General features: G+C 39.7%; 1 protein-coding gene across 1 annotated transcript in view; it reads right to left on the minus strand.

Annotated features, from left to right (window-relative positions):
• LOC120915362 (myosin-binding protein C, fast-type-like) overlaps positions 1-12,406 on the minus strand; it is a 186,188-nt gene extending 173,782 nt beyond the window's left edge. Inside the window, exon 1 of the mRNA XM_040325789.1 lies at positions 12,251-12,406. Within this exon, the coding sequence (XP_040181723.1) occupies positions 12,251-12,272 (22 nt within the window). The 5' untranslated portion in view covers positions 12,273-12,406. The remainder of the gene's footprint in view (positions 1-12,250) is intronic.
• Positions 12,407-21,502: the final 9,096 nt, after the last annotated feature.

Genomic DNA, 21,502 nt, shown 5'->3' on the forward strand with positions numbered 1-21,502 from the left:
TCAAATGTTGATCCATCTCTAGCCACCTTAAGCCAGTTTTAGATCAAAATGGAGGTAAAAACTATGCAGCTTGGCAACACATAGGCTTTCAGTTTTCACCACTGCTGTTATCAGCATATCTGTCATTTAAATTCTTTCAAGCCTTAATTTGGATTTCTTTCTCCTGTACCACTCCCCCGGGACTGCAATAATGTGGTTATGACTCTCCGCATATGTGTTAACAATAGTCAGTCATATTCTACATAATGGTGAGCTGAATCCAGGGTCTGCCATCATATTGAGCTTGGATAATATGTAAAGTATATGTACTGTAATACATTAAAACCATTAGCGCTAATCATTTATGTTCACCCAAAAAAGTAAAGACAAGTACCGCCTTCTCAACAGGCACTCTTGGAATTTTAGGCCTTTCATGTATAAGTGATATATGATATGTAGTCTTATACACATCTAAGCCAATGTATAGCAGCTGCTCTATTCTAATTATTACAAAATAAAGCTTTGCCAAAAAAGTTCAGTCTAAATATAGGGAATAACATTACACTTAAATAAGTTGTCTGTGTATTTTATTTGTAGACACACTATCCTTTTTTAAAAGTTGTTCCTTGTACTTAAATTTTACATAACAATGTCATGTAACTTTAAAAGGCTACAAATAAAACAGTCAAATTGACTTTAATTTCTTTCTTTTTTGTGTGAAAATTTGCTTGAAATAAAGATCCAGTTAACCCAAAGCTGATACAGTGGAACCTTGGATTACGAGCATAATCCGTTCCAGGAGAATGCTCGTAATCCAAAGTACTCACATATCAAAGCGAGTTTCCCCATTGAAGTCAATGGAAATGAAAATAATTTGTTACGCATTGACTTCATTGGCATGCAATACCGCATGCGGCCAGAGATGGGGGGACACCGGAGAGCCTCGGAAACAGAAGGAAAGGCCCCTAGGTCACCTTGGCTGACCTCGGCAAACCTCGGAAAGACTCCGTTCCCGAGGTTTGCCGAGGTCAGCCAAGCTGTCATCGGGCCTTTCCGTGCATTTTCGAATGGCGCCGATCGGATGCGATCTACGCCGTTCGGCTATGCTCATCTCCGGCGCTCCCCTCCACCTCAGGCCAAACACGGTACTGCACACCACTTTGGCCTTAATCCTGCTAGTTTAAATAGAGTGCTCGTATTGCGAATCGCTCGTTAACCACGTTATACACAATCCGAGGTTCCACTGTATTTCACAAAGTAATTTTAGTATGCAATTAAAGTGTTCATGGCTTTATCCTCTTTCACTGATCTCTATTCTCATATTTCCATGTTTATTGCCACCAGATAAAACTCAAACCTATGTACTTTTCTGTCACAAGGCTATCACAAGGATGTCACACATGTTTGCAGTAAGCTATTTCCAAAGATTCAAAAGGATCATCTTATCGCAGATATGGAAGATCTCCCAGAATCTGGGGATGATAAACGCATGGAAAGTGGATGAAAGGGTAATAGGAAGTGATGTGACCAGGTCCAAGCTTATAGCTATATCCCAAAACAAAATTATTATATTGTAGCTTATTAAATTGTATTGTATTATATTATACTATATTGTACCTCCTCCTCTGATGGAGTGGCTGTATTCGTTTTCTTTTTTGGGTTTCTCTTAATTTCACTTAATTTCACTTGATAAACCTGCCAATAACAATTTTTCTGTTTCTAAACTTCAATGTGTCTGCCTTTTTTAATCCCTATTATATCGGGTTTGGGGAGATTATTAGTTTTCAGAAAAAAAATTGTTTTCTGCTTTCAGTTCAGCTCACAGGAAGTGAGAAGATCAGCAGGTATTTTCTGTACTTGCTAATAATGTTCTTAGCCTCAAAAAAAGAAAATGAATGCAGCTACTAGAGTTGGGCCAAACACCCACTGGATTTGTTTGTGCCAGAACTCTTTTTTTCTAAAAGATAATTTTAGCAGTGATTTTAATGATGCTTAAATTGAAACAATAAAAATGAAAAATTATTTTAAATATAGTGCCCTTAGTCTGCCTGTAACGTGATTCATCTGTAACGTGTATAGAACAAAACAAGTAAAAAATGCGCAGTAAAGCCAGTGCATCAGGCATCAAATCAGCACCATAGGTACACACAAGTTTGGCAGTGTCAGCAAGCAATAAATTACAAGGTCTGACAAGAGGGGTAAAAAAGTCTGTAAAGTTTGATGGGGGTACACACTCTTAGGGCTGCCATTAGAGGGGAACAGAAACCATGTTCCAATTCTACAAAAGACAACAAGGGAAGAGGCGCCTCTGGGTGTAGTAGTTTAAAACACAATTTATTATAAGCACAGGTAATGGTCACTCACATTTTAGAAGTGACAGGTAGGCATGTAAAAGATTCCCAGGGAGGGAAGTGTTTCATCCGGCCGTCGCTCACTTCCTGGTCCTGCTGGATCACACAGCGCTCCAGCAGGACCAGAAAGTGAGCGACGGCCGGATGACACCCTTCCATCCCTGGGAATCTTTTACATGCCTGCCTGTCACTTCTAAAATGTGAGTGACCATTACCTGTGCTTATAATAAATTGTGTTTTAAACTACTACCCCCAGAGGCGCCTCTTCTTGTTGTCTTGTGTAACGTGTATAGAACCTGCTGCAGCAAAACTGAAATTTATAAGGAAAAAAATAAGAAATTTAAATTGCTGGCAATACAATAAAAAAAAAGGTGTAGGGTCTCCCCCAGAATCCATACCAGACCCTTATACGAGCACACAGCCTGGCAGGCCAGGAAAGGGGGGGCGAGCAAACAACCCCTCCAAAGCACCTTGTCCCCATGTTGATGGGGACAAGGGCCTCTTTCCGACAACCCTAGGCTATTGTTGTGGGGAGCTTATCAAAATCTGATAAGGTGTTGTAGGTTGGGGGGCAGAGCCTTTCTGCCCCAAATGTTTAGGGCATGTAGCCTGGTATGATTCAGGAGAATTCCTCCCCTTTCCTGCATGATCAGATAATGGTCTGGTATGGATTTTGGGGAGACTCCACTTTTTTATTTTGGAGTGGGGTTAAAATCCATACCAAACCCAAAGGGCCTGGTATGTAGGGGGGGCGGGACCCACGCCTTATTTAAAAAAAAATCTATGACTTGCAATGTTTTTTTTTTTTTCAGCTGTCAGTGGGGACAGCCCGTTGACAGCTGATGAGTCATCTGTTGTTAATGATGCAGCGGCTGGCTTCCTAGACCGCTCCTTAACAACCAGCTATTCCCTGTGCCCTGAGTGGGCAAAGCTTTGTCCAATTAGTGCTTAGAATGCACTTTGCAGCGTGCAGTTCATTGTGGGGTGCTCGGTGGGTGAACATCACACTGAGTGTTCTGAAAATTCGGGTGTTCAAACAGGCGTTGTTCAGACCAAACTTTTGCTTGGCTCAAACTGTTCGCCCAACTCTAGCAGCTACCACATATAAGGACTAGGAAGATGCAATATATTAGAGTTTTTTTTATCTTTTAGTTTGTTCCCTGTGCACACATGTATCACTTATAGATTCAACAAGTCTTGCAAAGTACATGGTACATTTTTGGAGGATGGGTAGTGTAGGGATCAGCATGAAATGGAGCAATTGTAAGGAACCATTTAGCACGTCAGGATGTATTTTAGGGCTTCTTTATTTATTTATTTTGTCTGCAGAACAAAACAATAAGAAAAATTCACCCTCATAAGAGTCGGTTCACACTGGGGCGACTTGGGATCCGACTTGAGGTCGTCCCAAGTCGTCCCAAGTCGCGCTGTAGAGAAAAACAATGTAAGTGAATGGGAGCGGTGTTAATACACACTACTCAAGTCGCTCCGACTTCAGAAGAGGTTCCTGTACTACTTCAATCCGACTTGTAGGCGATTTGTACCCATTGATTTCAATGGAAGTCACCTCCAAGTCTGATCACTGTCTTAACTGAAGCGACTTTCCAGGAAGATAACATACTTTTCTCAGGCAAACCTCCCCCTCCCCCACCCTCCCCCTCTCTCCCCTAGAGATGATTGTTGTTTGATTGGCCACTGGAAAGTCTCCTGTCCTGGAGACGACTTCAAGTTGTGTTGTAAATCGCCCCAGATCGACCTGTGGTTCATGCTCAAGTCGTGTCGGAGTCGCCTCTGAAAGTCGCGCTGGAAGTCGTGTCGCCCTAGTGTGAACCGACTCTAAGGGTTTTTAGGATACATTACCTCTACACAAATCTTTAGCCTCCAGGTTGTTCACTGGACTGTTTGGTTGGCTCCTAGTCTCAGGCTGTTCCTGCCAGAAACAGAGTTTCTATCTCTAGCCTCTCCATACTACACTTTATTAATTAGATGTGAAAGGGTGTGTTCAGCTATTAACCCCCTATCTACTGCTTAACAGCCAGATTGCAGGGGGCCAACCAGTCTACCTGATAAACGCATAAGTCTGGGTGACATATGCCCTCCTTCACCATGCCCTTGACTAGCTGTGGTTATCTACCACAGTAGATAATGTTGCCTAGATTATCTTCTCGTTTTAGGATTTACCCTAAGCCTACAGAAAAAAAAGTGTGCCCACACATTTGTATTTTAAAAATGTTATAGTAAATAAAAAAGACATACAAACTGTTGTTGTTTATAGGTATTGGTTTAGTTTTTTTTTATTTATTTTTATTCGAAAAATTTGGTTAATCTTTAACATAATTATGTCTAGAATTGAGCAGGAAGTGCATGAATTGTAGGAGTTAACCACAAATTGTAAGATTTTAACGCAAAAGTCTGGGTGACATTTGCCCTCCTTCATCATGTCCTTGACTAGCTGTGACTGCCTGCCACAGTAGATATTGTTGCCTAGAATGCCTTCTTGTCTATGATCTACCCTAAGTCTACAGAAAAAAAAGAAAGTATGCACACACACACCTGTATTTTATAAATGTTATAGTAAATAAAAAATATCGGGTCAGATTTTTTTCTAATAAAAACATACAAACTTGTGTTGTTTATAGGTATTGTTTTAGTTTTATAAAAAAAATAAAAAATTAGAAAAATGTGGTAAATCTTCAACATAATTATGTCTATAATTAAGCAGTGCAAAAATTGTAAGAGTTAACCTTGAATTGTTAGATTTTAGTGAAGGGAGACACCCGAAATCCATTTGTCTGGTAATCAATCATCAGTTCAATCATATGTTTGTACCAGACAGTACATATTCGTTTTAACAGGTGGGGAATGGCCAACACCCTATCAATCTGCATGCTTAGTAAGGGGTGAGGACCTGGCTGTTTAAGTCCTCAAACTGGCATGAGTTACAGTGGGGGGTAATATTCATCTAGTTGAGAAGATCTAGGTAACAGAAGCTCTGTATTTGAAGATTGCAAGACCAGCTTGATGTACGTGCCTAATGAGCATTACTGCACCAGTGAGGTTTAATAACCTGTTAATGTGAAATCCATTAACACTCATCTATAACAGTTATGTATGTACCTACTAGCTCTGACAGACATCCAACTAATGTCCCTACATCTACTAATAAGTTTTACTGTTTTAGGCTGGGTTGACACCATCGCCGCTTGTGGCTCACAGCAGGGGTCCGGTGTGTCCCAGTTCACTGTTTTGAATTTTGACTGAATTCAGACCTGAAATTAACCAAAAGATGCACAGGGCTCCTGTGCAAATTCGCACCAGAGCCGCAGTGGAGATATGTGAACCGGCTCCATAGAGAGCGGTCAAAATCTCCTCCTATTGCGAATTGGATACGCGCATCCATTTTGCATAAGTGGGAACCCAGCCTTACCGTTTTACCACTTAGCGTTTAACCTGTCATTTAACCTGTCGTTTAACCTGTCAGCTATTTTAAAACAAAACATTCTGCCTAAAAGTAGTCCTCCCAGCCTATCTTTTATTACCTTTGTGAACCAAAAAATCCATAACCAGCAACTTCCCCACCACCACTGATGTCAAGAAATCAAGGAGGGACATTCTTTTATGATTGCTTTCTCTAAAATAATCCAACAGCAGAAATGAAGAAATGAAGAAAGCATAGGGCAAAAGTGTTTCTAATGCCGCGTGCCCGGCCAAATCACATCGGAATTATGACGGAATCACATCGAAAAAAAATAGAACATGTTCTATATCTAAACTCCAATGGAATTCATCGGAATTTCCAATGAAAAAACTCAGATGGGGCTACACACGATCGGAAAATCCGATGGAAAAAGTCCATCTGACTTTTTCTATCGGAAATTCCAATCATGTGTAAGGGGCAGAAAAACAGTCCTAAGACTGGTGGACATTAGAGCGTAGTAGTTGCACTGTATACAAGGCAGAGAGTATGCTGCTTGTAAAAAATGCATTCTGGTTAAAAATCCCCACTAAAAGTATATAATGTGGTTGTGGACCAAACAGAGGAACCAATACAAAAGAGGTGGCAGCATTTGCATGTTCCTAGAAATGCATAATCTCTTGATACAGCCTCCTACATAGGTTTTAGAGAGTATTAGCAATAATAAATCTGTAATAACTACAATGCTTTATGCAATAAAGAAGGCTTAGAGCCACAGAACAAACGCATGTCTAAGATTTTCAAGCTGTGAATTAAAGCTGCTCTGGGGAATGCAGTGATAATCTGTTGTAGTCCATCTATAAGATAACAGAATTACAACAATCACTACACTGATTATTCTCCATAAGTCATTACTTAGTTTATTTAGTGTAAAGCTTCACCAGACCAGCCAGCATTATGAAATGTAGATCAGCAAGTTACATTGTTGTTGTCAATCATCTAAGTAACGAGTGAGGGATTTAGATCAGAGAACCTTCCGTACCAAGAGGAGAATGTCTTTCTTCCTAGTGCCATAATTATTGAAACCTGAACACTTTAAAAAATGTCCTAGGGTGATTGTCATTACAAAATGGGTAACTGATATAGACACATGATGGAAAGAATGGGTCTAAATAAACACTAATGTTAATTTTATGTGATCACTGAGTGTCTCATTAACATTTTATATTATGATTTCAATTTGACCTTATTAGTCTTGTATTTTTTTACACAGTATGTAAAGCCTGTTTATCATCTGAACATGTTTTTTTATACAAGTATTCTCCAAACTGTGGGTGATGAGCTACACGTGGCTTTCAACCACCAGTGAGGTGTATAATTGCAGGGTCTTAGTACAACTTATTTGTTTGTCAAATCATCTACTGCATTATTTTACACCAGTAAGCATTAGTTAACCCCCCAAAAAAACAGATCCTGTTCTATTTAACCACTTCAGCCCCGGAAGAATTGGCTGCCCAATGACCGGGCCATTTTGCGCGATACAGCATTGCGTCGCTTTAACTGATAATTGCACAGTACCCAGACAAAATTAATGTCCTTTTTTTTCAACAAATAGAGCTTTCTTTTGGTGGTATTTGATCATCTCTGTGATTTTAATTTTTAATTTTTTTCTTTTTTAAAGATTTTTTTTTCTCAGTTTAGGCTGATATGTATTCTTCTACATATTTCTACGATATGTATTTATTCTACAAATCTCAATAAGCGTATATTGATTGGTTTGCGCAACAGTTATAGCGTCTACAAAATAGGGGATAGATTTATGTCATTTTTATTATTATTTTTTACTAGTAATGGCGGCGATCTGCGATTTTTATCGGGACTGTGACATTATGGCTGACATATTGGACACTTTTGACACATTTTTGGGACCATTGACATTCATACAGCGATCAGTGCTAAAAAAAATGCACTGATTATTGTAAAAATGTCACTGGCAGGGAAAGGGTTAATACAAGGGGGTGATCAAGGGGTTAATTGTGTTCCCTAGTGTGTTTCTAACTGTAGGGGATGCGACTGAAATAGAGGAAATTACAGATAGTGGTTCCAACTATTAGGAACTCACAATCTGTCTTTCCTCACAGAACTTAACAGGGATGTGTGTGTTTACACACACACACACACACGTCCCTGTTCTGCCTCTCATGCCCGCGATTGCACCCCTGCGCTGCAGCAGAAATAAAACTGAGACTTTAATATCACTTTCATAAGCTCTTTATAAATTAACTTATATTAAAATCACTTGAGTGGGGTTGTGTATTAAAACATACATTTAACTTCTGGTCCATTGATTCTATAAAAGAGACATTTTCTTACGGTTCTGAGTGTTTAAGAATTTTTACTAAATAAGGCACAAATTGTTTAACAGACAATTTTTTTTTTTTTATATATTGGGGAAGGCTTTTGTCAAGATTGTAATGCTCTTTGTTCCCTTTATTTCATGTTCTGTCATATCCTGTTACCTAGATAGGATGAAAGGGAAAAGGGTAAAGGAAAGAATAACCTGAGAGAGGTTCTAACCCTTCCCCACTCGAATAAAAAAATTCTATTTTTGTATTCTATTTTTTATTGCTATCTTTTCCCCTGTATTGGAGACTGGAAACAGTGACCATAGTGTTATGCCGCGTACACACCATCACTTTATGTGATGAAAAAAAACGACATTTTCTGTGAAGTAAAAAATGCCGTTTTTGAAACTTCAATTTTCCAAGACGAAGTTGCATACACACCATCGTTTTCTCACAATGATCTAGCAAAGCGAGGTTACGTTCACCACGTTTTTCCATTGAAGCTTGCTTCATAAGTTTCTGGGCATGCGCGGGTGAAAAAACGTCGTTTTAAACAACGTTTTTGCTACACACGGTCAATTTCTGTGAAGTAAAAGTTGACGTTTTGAAAAACGACACATAAAATTGAAGCATGCTTCAATTTTTTTTGGTCGTTTTTTAGAAGACATAAAACAACGTTTTCCCCCACACACGGTCAATTAAAGTGACGTTTTTAAAAACGTCATTTTTTTTCATCACATAAAGTGATGGTGTGTACGGGGCATTACTGTTAACAGGAGAAAACACACCATTTTGTGAGGATCTTGCATTACTAGACAGAATAAAGACCTGGTATACAAGTTCCTGCTAAATTTGTTACTATCAATAGGTTTACTTTAAGGCCCTGCCTCAATAGATAATACCCCAAGAAATGTGTTCTATACCTTTGTAAAAGTCAGAATTTTGCAGGATGGCAACTGCATACACAAAATCTCATACTAATGCCGCGTACACACAATTGGATTTTCCTTGGGAAAAACCTTGGATGGTTTTTCAGACGGAATTCCGCTCAAGCTTGGCTTGCATACACACGGTCACACAAAAGTTCTCTGAACTTTCGTCCATCAAGAACGTGGTGGCGCACAACACAACGACGAGCCAAGAAAATTAAGTTCAATGCTTCCGAGCATGAGTCGAATTGTTTCCAAAAATGCGTTGGAACTTTGCGCGTCAGAATTGCTACAGATGATCGGATTTTCCAATAGGAATTTTTTCCGTCAGAAAATTAGAGAACTAGCTCTTAATCTTTTGTTGGCGGAAATTCCGACAGCAAAAGTCCGATGGCGCATACACACGGTCGGAATTTCCGGTTAAAAGCTCACATCGAACTTTTGCTGTCGGAATTTCTGATCGTGTGTACGGTGCATAAGAGTTTAACATTTTTTTTATAATAACATTTTAATCTCAAAGCAATATTGTGTTGTAATTGTTGCTGTTGGGTAAGTGCAGCCCTCTGCAAACCTAATTGGGTCCCTGAATTCAGCACTCTGTTTCTCTATGGTTTGACATGCCTTGTATAGAATTATTCGGACACTGTTCATCAACAAAATTCCAAAAGCAAAGCCTCACCCCCATACTCCCACTATGGCCATTTCAAGAAGTATTTATTTCCAACTAATTTATTCTCCATTCATTTTACATTTGGTGGAATGCAGTGGGAAGAGTCCCTTGCATAACATCCTAATAGCTGGGGGTTTGGGGAGGGTAGGTAGAACTTTGATGTCTAAAGCTGTATATCTCATCTTACCACCAGAGTCCCTAGGAGACTTAAAATCTAAAAGCTCATTCAGTTTACCAGCATCCACCAAAGGCTACAATATCAGTAACCATAGACTTAGCCTTTAACTGTATAGCTTAAATAACAATTGTTTGTCTGATCAAAAATCAAATGTAGGTACAATAAGTTTGGCTATGATAATAGAGAAAACCCATACATTTTTATGTTTCTTAATGAAAGCACTTCAAGCTGCCAGCTAAGATTAATAGAAAGTCTATCGTATGTTTTATGCTGGTGCTTGTATAAGTGCTATGGAAAATGATCCCATCAGACCAACATATCAAAGGCGGCATCGGGCTCTCAGACTGTTTAAATTTCAAATGCTTAGCACCTATCACTCAAACATAGATATTAATACACTATGATTGTTAGATGCTGGGTCTCAAGATATTAATACACTATGATTGTTTGATGCTGGATTACATTTGAAAAACAACTCTTATGGCTGTTCCATATCCTAATTCAGATAATAGCTGTTAATTGATTTTTGCCACTTGAGCCTACAGTGCATTGAAATTTCAACCTTGAATCTGACTGATGATCAAGAATAATTTTGAATAATAGCCAAATTGAATTTAAAAAGTGGAAACTGATGCAGAGTTATTAACAGACAGCGAACACTTTGCAGGTATCCATATATGGGCGCCAGGTATTTTCATTTACACGCACACACGCACTTTCCTTGCTGTTTTTGTAATGAACACTGCTAACAAATGTATAAAGGGGAAAAGTATAAGTAAAACGATACATAAGTGTTAAATGTTATTTTTTATTAAAAAAATATTCATATATTGATGCACCAAAAACAGAAAACAAGATTTTTTTTTATACTAAAGATATTCATACATGCGGATTATTGGTTGATTCTCATCATATATCTCTTGAAACATCCTTTTCATGCATGGAAATGTCAACCTTGAATCTTATTGATGCTCACGAATAATTTTGAACAGCCAAATCCAATTAAGCTCTGGTTCACATTGAACGCTACTTTGAAATTGCGTTACTTCACTTGAAGTAGTGAATTATTAAAGTAGCAAGGTCAGCGCGATTTCAGGTGCTACTCTATAGACATCTGTGTGGCTTCATGCACTGATGTCTATTGAAGTCACACCTGAAATTGGAAAAAGTAGTGCAGGAACTACTTTTGCAAATCAGTGCGGTGCAGCAAAATCGGCGTCGCACCAATTGGAACCGTGCCATTGCCTCCAAAAGGCTGCGACTTGTCATGCGATTTGATCTCTCAAATTGCATGATAAATCATTCCAATGTGAACCTAGGCTTAAAAGGGTGGAAAACGTTAACAATTTATTTACAGGCTAACACGTTTCAGGTATTCAAAGACATGCAACAGGTATTTTTCATACCCAAATATACACTATTCCTTTTATTACAATTGCAAAAAAAATTAGATGAAAGGCAATAGTGTGATCAAGCAGATTCAGTTATTTAAATGCTATTTTAATGGGGGGAAAAAACATAGGTTGAAAAACAGACAATTCTTTTTCATGCTAAAGATATTCAGACATGCTGATTATTTGTTTCTCCTTATCACGTGATTCCTAAAAGATCCTTTTTCTGGCAACAAATGCATCACATGTGTATACTCTGTAAGCTATTAAGTACAACACTTTTTACTGTAGTAAGCATCCTCTGCTTGTATACTGACCATGTGTTATAAAGGAAGCATTTCTATTGATTAACAGGAGTGTCTGGGCAGAGGTACCTTAATAATCTTTGTACATAGCAGGAAGCAATTAGGTGATGTCTTTGCACCATCTCTGATGATGGCTCTGCAACTTGAAACTGCTTTGCTCCAATGTGATGGTCATGGTAAACTATGTTTTTCCCTTTGCACAAATTATTACATACTACTAGCAAAACGTGCTAAAAACAGTTTACCCTTAATTTACATTGCATGAGCAAATATGTGAAAGACATATATAAATTAAGATGTGTTATGTTAATTGTTATTGATTGCATATCTGCATTGTTACAGTTTTTAGCAGCTGAATTACTATATTTTATTCCCTGTCACAGGGTTTATTAACACTAATGAAAAAGTATTGAGATAATCTGCACAATCCAGGTATAGTAGTGAAATGTTTAAATATTGCTTAAAAGACTACGGACCAAACTGCTTCTAAAAGCAATGAAAGCAATTTACCTTACACTGGACATAAAATACAAAAACACCTGAACAAAAGTAAAATATCCTCATACCATGGAGCATTATAGGAATTTCTGTTTAAATAAAATGCACGCACTGATTAACTATGCAATAAAGCATCCTTCATCTTATGAATGAATTAGAAAGCAGTGGATACAGGAGAGACCGTCCTACCAGGTTTTGCTGGTTCAGGCATGCTTGTGTCACCTTCTTCTTCGGTCCAGGCACAAACTCTGTCTTTGCAGTTGTCTCTTTAAAGACAGTCTCTCCTCTCCTGAGAGATGTTGATAAATGTCACCTGACCCCTGAAGCTGGATGCCAAATTCCTAAGTAGTTCCATAAACTTCCCTAAAACTCTTGATGGGGGGGGGGATCTTTGCCCTGGCTGGCCTTAATAGTATGCTTCAGTGGAGGGCACTAGATGTGACTTGACTGATGGATCAGGAAAAGTCTGAGCCTATAACTAGCATAGAAGAGCCAGCTGCAGCCACAGAGGAAGCAAAAAAAAAGCACATTCGGGAGGGGGATATCAAGCACAGCTGACAACTTTGTTTCTAGAAGTGCAATCTCCATTAAAGCTAAATATCTCTCTCTAAATAAAAAATGTATCCCATAATTTCTTGCGTATAGCCAGCTTTTATCAAGCTTCAGTGAATTAATTCAAGCATCAAAATTAACATGATTTTCTTCTAGTAAAGCTGGTGTTACAGCTTTTTTTTAAATCCTGTTAAATAGAAAATCTGCCTCTTTTTCTCAAATTTAACTCTACCAATGCAACTGACACTCTGAACACTTACCAACTATACCACAATACCATGAAAGTGTGTAAGCCCCAAAGGGGTGAGTGGAGTTTTAAGGTGTAGAAAATCAACAAAAAATACAAAATGTATTGATACATAAACAGTATAAAACTACTTATACAATTAGGGCTATAGATAGCCCAATGGTCATATTACAAAAGAATGGTTGCCTCTACATGTTTCACCACAAATGTGGCTTCTTCTGAGGCTTTTGTAGGACCTTTATTTTAAAACATTAACACCCATTGAATGGTCACGATGCTGGATACTCCCCAAGACCCACCAAGAGGTACAATGGGGATGTCTGTGCCACAAGAGTGAAAGAAAAACAGTTGCCCTATAGTTACACCTTTTATTTCAAGAAGTTTTGGCAAATCGATCGATCAATATTTAATCTTTCCAAATAAACGGACTTCATCCATTACCAGCATACTTCAAGGTGCTTGTACCCTCCGAGCGTTTCCTTTATTTCACTTTGCCACCTTTGCTTTACTCAGTGCCTGAGAATGACACCATGTACCCAGGGAGGATCAAATAAATGTAATCTGTCCCAAGGGATTAAACCTTTTTGGGAAATGAGTATTGTGGCCACTTACTGTAGCCTGCTTTTCTTTTCTCTCTTCTTTTCTCTTTCCTTTTTTCTTTCCCCCTCTGCCTTCCATATCCCCCTACCCTGAGGCCGTCGTAGCATTCTCTATCCAATTCGCCCATACTTTCCTATATTTCTCCCCATTTCCTCTGCTACAATATGTCTCCCTATATAGTGATAGATTGCTATTTACCAAATTTTTCCATTGCATTACTGAGGGAGCTTCCACCCTCTTCCAGTTTAAAACTATTGTTTTCCTTGCATAGAAAAGTAACAGGCCCACCTGTGTTCTTTTTTCTATAGGGGCCTTATTTTCTTCCACTAGTCCCAATAGACAAGTCTCTGCCTTTAAATCGAGCGGAACTGCTATCACTTTATCAATGATTCGCAAGATCTCTCTCCAGAATATCCTTATCTTTGGACATGTCCAAAATATATGGATACGATTTCCTGGGGTACCTGTACATCTCCAACAGTTTTGAGAATTTGATGGAGATATTTTGAACATTTTATACGGTGTATAGTAACTCCTATGTGTTATTTTAAATTTAATTAATTTATCCCGTAGTAAAACTAAAATCTGTAATGGAAATTTATATATCTCCCCCCAATTCTCTGCTGATAAACTTGGTACATCTCTCATCCAACACTCACATAATTTATTCATATCTGACAAATCTGTCTTTAATAAATAAGTATATATAATTGAAATCAATCCTTTTTCCTTTTTCTTTCTCACTATTTGTTCTAAACCTGACTCTATTAACTGTGGAATACCTTCGGAGAACTGAGCTGACAAAGCATGCACCAACTGCATGTGTCTAAAAAAATTGCTCTCAGGCACATTCCAGTTCTGTCTCATTTCTTCAAATGAGGATACTTTTCCCTCCTGAATTACTTGTGATATTTTTTTTACACCGTATTTTGTCCAAGCTCTAGGATCTTAGATAGAAGCTAGGGCCCGGATTCACAAAGACTTACGCCGACGTATCTACTGATACACCGCGTAAGTCCATGGATGCGCCGTCGTATCTATGTGCCTTATTCTTGTAATAAGATACGCCGGAAATCTGTCTCCATCCGTCCGACGTAAGTCTCCTACGCCGTCGTATCTTGGGCGCATATTTACGCTGGCCGCAAGGGGCGCTTTCATTGATTTATGCGTTGAATATGCAAATGACCAAGATACGCCGATTCACGAACGTACTTGTGCCCGTCGCATGAGTATATGCCGTTTACGTGAGGCGTACGTCCGGCGTAAAGATAAACCACCAAATAGGAGGCGCAGCCAATGCAAAGGTATGGACGACGGAACAGCCGTCGGATTTAAGTTGTTTACGTAAGTCGTACGTGAAAGGGGCTGGGCGTAGGTTACGTTCACGTCGTTGCCATTGAGCCGTCGTATCTTAGGGCGTAAATTCGACGTGATTCTGAGCATGCTCGCACATGCGCCGTTCGTTCGGCGCTTCATTTACATGGGGTCACGATTCATTTTAATACAACACGCCCACTACCTGCCTACTTTGAATTAGGTGGGCTTACGCCGGCCCATTTACGCTACACCACCGTAACTTAGGGAGCAAGTGCTTTGTGAATACTGGCCTTGCCTCGCTATGTTACGTCTGCGTAGCGCATATGAGCTGCGCTATGCCCGCTCAAATATACGCCGCTCTACCTGAATCCGGCTATAGGTGTGTAAACTCCGGATTTTTCCATAGCGGAGTATTTGGAGACATATCTGTTTTTAAATTCTTTTCTCTTAACATACTGACTTTTCATGCTTTTACTGTTGTTACCATTGGTGGAGTTAAATCCTGCCCATATGTTTTCCTGTGAAATGGTAATACCTGCAGTGCCTCTATAGGCTGGACCACTGCAGCCTCCACCATTGTAGCAGGATCGTATCCATCGGGATTTAACCACCTCCCTATTGTCACCATTTGCGCTGCTAAGTAATATTTGTGAAAGTCTGGGAAGGCTAGCCCCCCCTGTGCCACTGGATGCATTAATGTGATTAGTTTTATTCTGGCTGATTTATTTTGCCATATAAATGAAGATAACATTCCATGCAGCTGTGTAAAAAAAAATGTTGGTAACCATTGCGGTAAATTCCTAAATAAATATAACAGCCTAGGAAGAATTTTCATTTTAATTAAATGTATACGTCCTAGTAGAGACAAAGGGAGCGTTTCCCATATCTTTAATTTTTTCCTATATTCCTGCATTACCTGGTCTAAATTCAACTTTTTATAATCCTCCACCTGTCGTGTTATTATTATGCCTAAATATTTGAATTCCGTTACCCATTTTAATGGCAAGGTTAAACTCACTGTATCCTGCGCTTCTTGGTCAATAGCAAATAACAGTGATTTACCCCAATTTACTTTAAGTCCTGTGATTAATGAGAAGGTATTCAATACTTCCAAAGCTCCCTTCAATGATGGTCCTGCATCTCTCAAAAATAACAGCATATTATCGGCATACAGGGCTACCCTCTCCTCCAGCCCTCCCACTCGAAGTCCCTGGATCTCTTGTGAGGTCCTTAGAGCCTCTGCCACTGGCTCTATTGCTATTGCAAAGAGTGTCGGAGAGTGCCCCTATGTAACTGAAAGAAGGGTGAAAGTTTTCCCCCCAGATTAACAGCTGACATAGGTTTTTTATATATTGTTTGTATCCAATTGATAAATATTAATGGGAACCCCATTCTTCTAAGTAGCTCACATAGAAAAGGCCATTTGACTGTATCGAAGGCCTTCTCTATATCTAGGGAGACCACTGTCCTAGTTCCTTCGCAATTATGATGGGCATGTATATTCGTAAATAATCTATGTAAATTGACATCTGTTGCTCTCTGTGGCATGAATCCTGGCTGGTCTGAATCTATAATGGTTTTTAATAGTGGCTGTAGTCTTATTGTTAATATTTTAGTTAGTATTTTGACATCTATATTTAATAATGCTATCGGCCTATATGAGGGGCATTTTTTTGGATCTTTCACATCTTTATATATTAGGGTTATATGTGCCTGTCTCATTGAATCTGGTAATATCCCTCTCCGTAGTCCACCTGTAAATACCTCTGACAATTTTGGAGCCAAAAAGACCTCATATTTTTTATAAAATTCAGCAGGTATTCCATCTGGGCCTGGCGCTTTTTCCCCTGGGAGTGTCTTTATGACCCTAGCTATCTCCTCACTTGTAATTGGATCCACCAATGCCTCCCTTTCCCTATCCCACAGCCATCCGAGGGCCACCCGATCTAGTAGATCTGACATGGCCTCCGGCTGGAAATCGGAGGGGAGAGAAGAGGCATACAAGGTCCTCAGAATCTCCTCAGGTTCCTTTACTCCTATTCCCTCTAGTGTTTCTATCTGTACTATAGTTGTAGCTTGGTATTCTTGTTGTGCTAATCTAGCCAAGAATCTCACACTTTTATCTCCTTGTTCAAAGATATTTTGTCTCTTTTTATGTAATTCCAGCCTTGTTATTGCTTCCATGTACAGTTGTAGTTCCCTTTGTGCGGCCATCATTAAGTCAAAGTTGGAATCGTTTGAATCCTGGATATATTTTTCCTTATTACGTTCTACCTGTATTTGTAACTCCTGTACCCTAGCCTTCCTTTTTTTATTTACTGCTGCAATATTTGAGATATACTGTCCTCATATGTATGCCTTAAACGCATCCCAGACTATATCCCCTGAGGTCGATCCTTCGTTATTTTCCCAATATTCCTTTATTATAACTGTCATAATTTCTGCTATTTCTGAATCTAACACCCATTGTGGGGATAGCCTCCACAATGCTGCATTTCTGGAGCTGGGGATTCGGATAGTGACAAATAAAGGAGCATGATCCGATAGGCCGCTTGGTAAATAAACCGCATCTGCAATGTCTGTCAACATTGCGGAATCTGCAAATTCTAAGTCTATTCTAGATGCTATTTTGTAGGAAGTAGAATAACAGAAATACATTTTTTTTCTGGATTTCTCCACCTCCTTATCTCTGTTACTCCTGTCGCTTGTGTCCAGTTGTTCAAATCGGCTTAGTAATGTAATGCTTAGAGGGTCTTGGTCTATCCAACTCCGCAGACAGCACCAAATTGAAATCACCAATAAACAGCAGCTTTGCTGGGAGGTATTGAATAACTTTTCCATTATTTCATTTAAAATACCGACAGAAAAGGGAGGTGGAATATTTATTGCCACTACAATGCACCTCTGTTGTCCAATCGTGTATAATAAAATCACATATTTCCCTTGTGGATCTGTATAGGCTTTTTCTACCTTACCTGGAAATGATTTATTAACTAAAACTCATACCCCTCTAGCAAAGGATGAATAAGTGGCATGATATTCCTTTTGTATTGCTTTTTTTAACGTTGTTATTTTTTTCCCCCTTCTATCATCTCTAACCAGTCTGCTCATTCTCCTCTGACTCAACAAGACATTTTCAAAAATGATATAAAAGTCCACACAGTGCTCCAATTAATAAAACCGTGATGTCTAACACTCAGATAAAACTTACTTCTGTACGGATAATATGATAAACAGTGCTGCTTACCAGATTAGGTGGATCTCGGATTATAGAGATCAAAATCGCTCATCCAATGCAGGGATCGTCTCTATAAAGCGGGCTCTTCATTGATATGATATACCTCACAAATGCAGCGATAACTCCCAGTAATCTCCAAAGCTTCATGGTGCAGTATTCCAATTTAAAAATGTATTAAAACTTTGTAGACACTGACATCCAAAGAACTGTGCTTTCAAACAGCCCCGGTTCAAGCTGGTGTGTGGTGAAGTCAAGAACTGGTGCTCCAACTGACACGTTTCCCCATACAAGGCATCGACTGGGAACGGAGGCTCTAAACTGTAGTACTGCACCATGAAGCCTTTTCTTTTTATCCTGTGATATGTTCCACTGTTGGAGAATACTGGGGAGAGTTATCGCCGCATTTGCGAGGAATATCACATCAACAAGGAGCCCGCTGTATATGTGAGTACTTTGGATTACGAGCATTGTCCTGGAACGGATTATGCTGGTAATCCGAGGTTCCACTGTATATAGTATCTCACAAAAGTGAGTGCACCCCTCACATTTTTGTAAATATTCTATTATACCTTTTCATGTGACAAGGTTGGAGGAAAACCACCTGACTTTCAGAAGACAGATCAAAACTCTGCTCTTTTGATGTCATGAGACACGAACAACTAGCGCCCAGAAGCGATTCAGTTTGCATGCGCCGCGCTTTATAAGTTTTTCATTCATTCATTCACAACGCTGAAGAAATGATACTTGGCTACAATGTAAAGTAGTGAGTGTACAGCTTGTATAACAGTGTACATTGTCTGTCCCATCAAAATAACTCAACACACAGCTATTAATGTCTAAACCGCTGGCATTAAAAGTGACTACACCCCTAAGTGAAAATGTCCATATTGGGCCCAAAGTGTCAGTATTTTGTGTGGCCACCATTATTTTTCATCACTGCTTTAACCCTCTTGGGCATGGAGTTCACCAGAGCTTCACAGGTTGCCACTAGAGTCCTCTTCTACTCCTCCATGACGATACCATGGAACAGGTTGATGTTAGAGACCTTGCGCTCCTCCACCTGCTCTTTGAGGATGTCCCACAGATGCTCAATAGGGTTTAGGTCTGGAGACATGCTTGGCCAGTCAATCACCTTTACCCTCAGCTTGTTTAGCAAGGCAGTGGTCCTCTTGGAGGTGTGTTTGGGGTCTTTATCATGTTGCAATACTGCCCTGCGGCCCAGTCTCTGAAAGGAGGGGATCATGCTTTGCTTCAGTATGTCACAGTACATGTTGGCATTCATGGTTCCCTCAATGAACTGTAGCTTCCTAGTGCTGGTAGCACTCATGCAGCCCCAGACCATGACACTCCCACCACCATGCTTGACTGTAGGCAAGACACACTTGTCTTTGTACTCCTCACCTGGTTGCCGCCACACACGCTTGACACCATCTGAACCAACCAAATAGGTGTATCCTGGTCTCATCAGACCACAGGACATGGTTTCAGCAATCCATGTCCTTAGTCTGCTTGTCTTCAGCAAACTGTTTGCGGACTTTCTTGTGCATCATCTTTAGTAGGATATTTCCTTTGGGACGACAGCCATGCAGACCAATTTGATGCAGTGTGCGGCGTATGGTCTGAGCACTGGCTGGCTGACCCTCTACCCCTTCAACCTCTGCAGCAATGCTGGCAGCACTCATATATCTATTTTCCAAAGACAACCTCTGGATATGAGGCTAAGCATGTGCTCTCAACTTCTTTGGTCGACCATGGCGAGGCCTGTTCTGAGTGGATTCTGTCCTGTTAAACCGCTGTATGGTCTTGGCAATCTTCTTATAGCCTTGGCCATCTTTATGTAGAACAACAATTCTTTTTTCAGATCCCCAGGGAGTTCTTTGCTATGCGGTGCCATGTTGAACTTCCAGTGACCAGTATGAGAGAGTGAGAGCGATAACACCAAATTTAACACACCTGCTCCCAATTCACATCTGAGACCTTGTAACACTAACAAGTCACATGCCACCGGGGAGAGAAATGGCTGGTTGGGCCCAATTTGGACATTTTCACTTAGGGGTGTACTCACTTTTGTTGCCAGCGGTTTAGACATTAATGGCTGTGTGTTGAGTTATTTTAAGGGGGCAGCACATTTACACTGTTAAACAAGCTGGACACTCACTACTTTATATTGTAGGAAAATGTAATTTCTTCAGTGTTGTCACATGAAAAGATATAATAAAATATTTACAAAAATGTGAGGGGTGTACTCACTTTTGCAAGATACCATAGGTTAAATTAATGGCTTAGACAGTCTACAGATCAGTGTACAATATATGCTGTTATGCACTGTCATATATGAATTAATTCATTTTTGCTTATTTGTTTTTAATATTTTGCGCTGCACTTTCTTTTGTATGTATCTTTGTTATTGGAATTTTGTGTGATTCTAACAGTGTTCAGCTTGCATTTGGGGGGTTTGGTTTATTTATTTATTCACTTATATTTTTTGCGCTGATTGCACTTCCCTGTTTGTATATTAGTCTACAGATCAGTTTCAATTAAAATGGAAGAACTATTGTGAGAATTAATATACAAGCACTCACTGATAATCCTTGTTACTTGTGAGCATTCTATGACAGTATTTGTGGAAAAACTGAGATTCCTAAGTTTCTTTAAAAAAATAACATGTAGAAAGCTTTAAGATAAGCTGATTCAGCCAAACTGCACTGGATGTGGTTTGGTGAACTTTAGATGCTGAATCTATAATAGGGTAACCAGACATCCTCAGTTTCTGGGGACAGTCCCCTGATTGAGGACACTGTCCCCGGACCAAGTCTGTCCCTGGTTTTCTCCTCAGATTGGATTTAATAGGGGGCAGGGGCAATTTCAAAGACAATCAGTTGAGAATTAAGATAAAAAAAATTGAATTATACACTCCCGCTCCGCTGTGCCTATTAGCATAGGGGGGTTGTATTTTTTCCATTATCTGTGCCCCTTTCTGATGATCATGTGCTGGTCGGGTGGGTCGAGTGGGGTGAATATTTCTTCAGTTTCTGGCGCATGCCCATTCAGCTTCGCTCGCATGTTCTTCTGCCTTGGCTCAAATCCTGGCCAGCCACCTGCCTATCTCCTTGCCTTCCCTGGCGGAGTGATCTTCCTCCGCTCCACATCCAGTAGTAGCCGGGGCCCGAAGAGTGAGACCTCGTACACACGATAGGTTAACCAGAGGTCCGATGGACAGTTTTCATCGGTCAAAACCGATCGTGTGTGGGTCCCATAGGTTATTTAACCATCGGTTAAAAAAAAGCAAACTTGCTTTAAATTTAACCGATGGATTCCTAACCGATAGGTCAAAACCGATCGTTAGTAGGAACAACCATCAGTTAAAAATCCACGCATTCTCAGAATCAAGTCGACGCATGCTTGGAAGCATTGAACTTTGTTTTTTTCAGCACGTCGTTGTGTTTTACGTCACCGCGTTCTGACACGATCGGTCCTTCAGACCGTT

Source organism: Rana temporaria, chromosome 10 (assembly GCF_905171775.1).
Source record: "Rana temporaria chromosome 10, aRanTem1.1, whole genome shotgun sequence".
Classification (NCBI taxonomy): domain Eukaryota; kingdom Metazoa; phylum Chordata; class Amphibia; order Anura; family Ranidae; genus Rana; species Rana temporaria.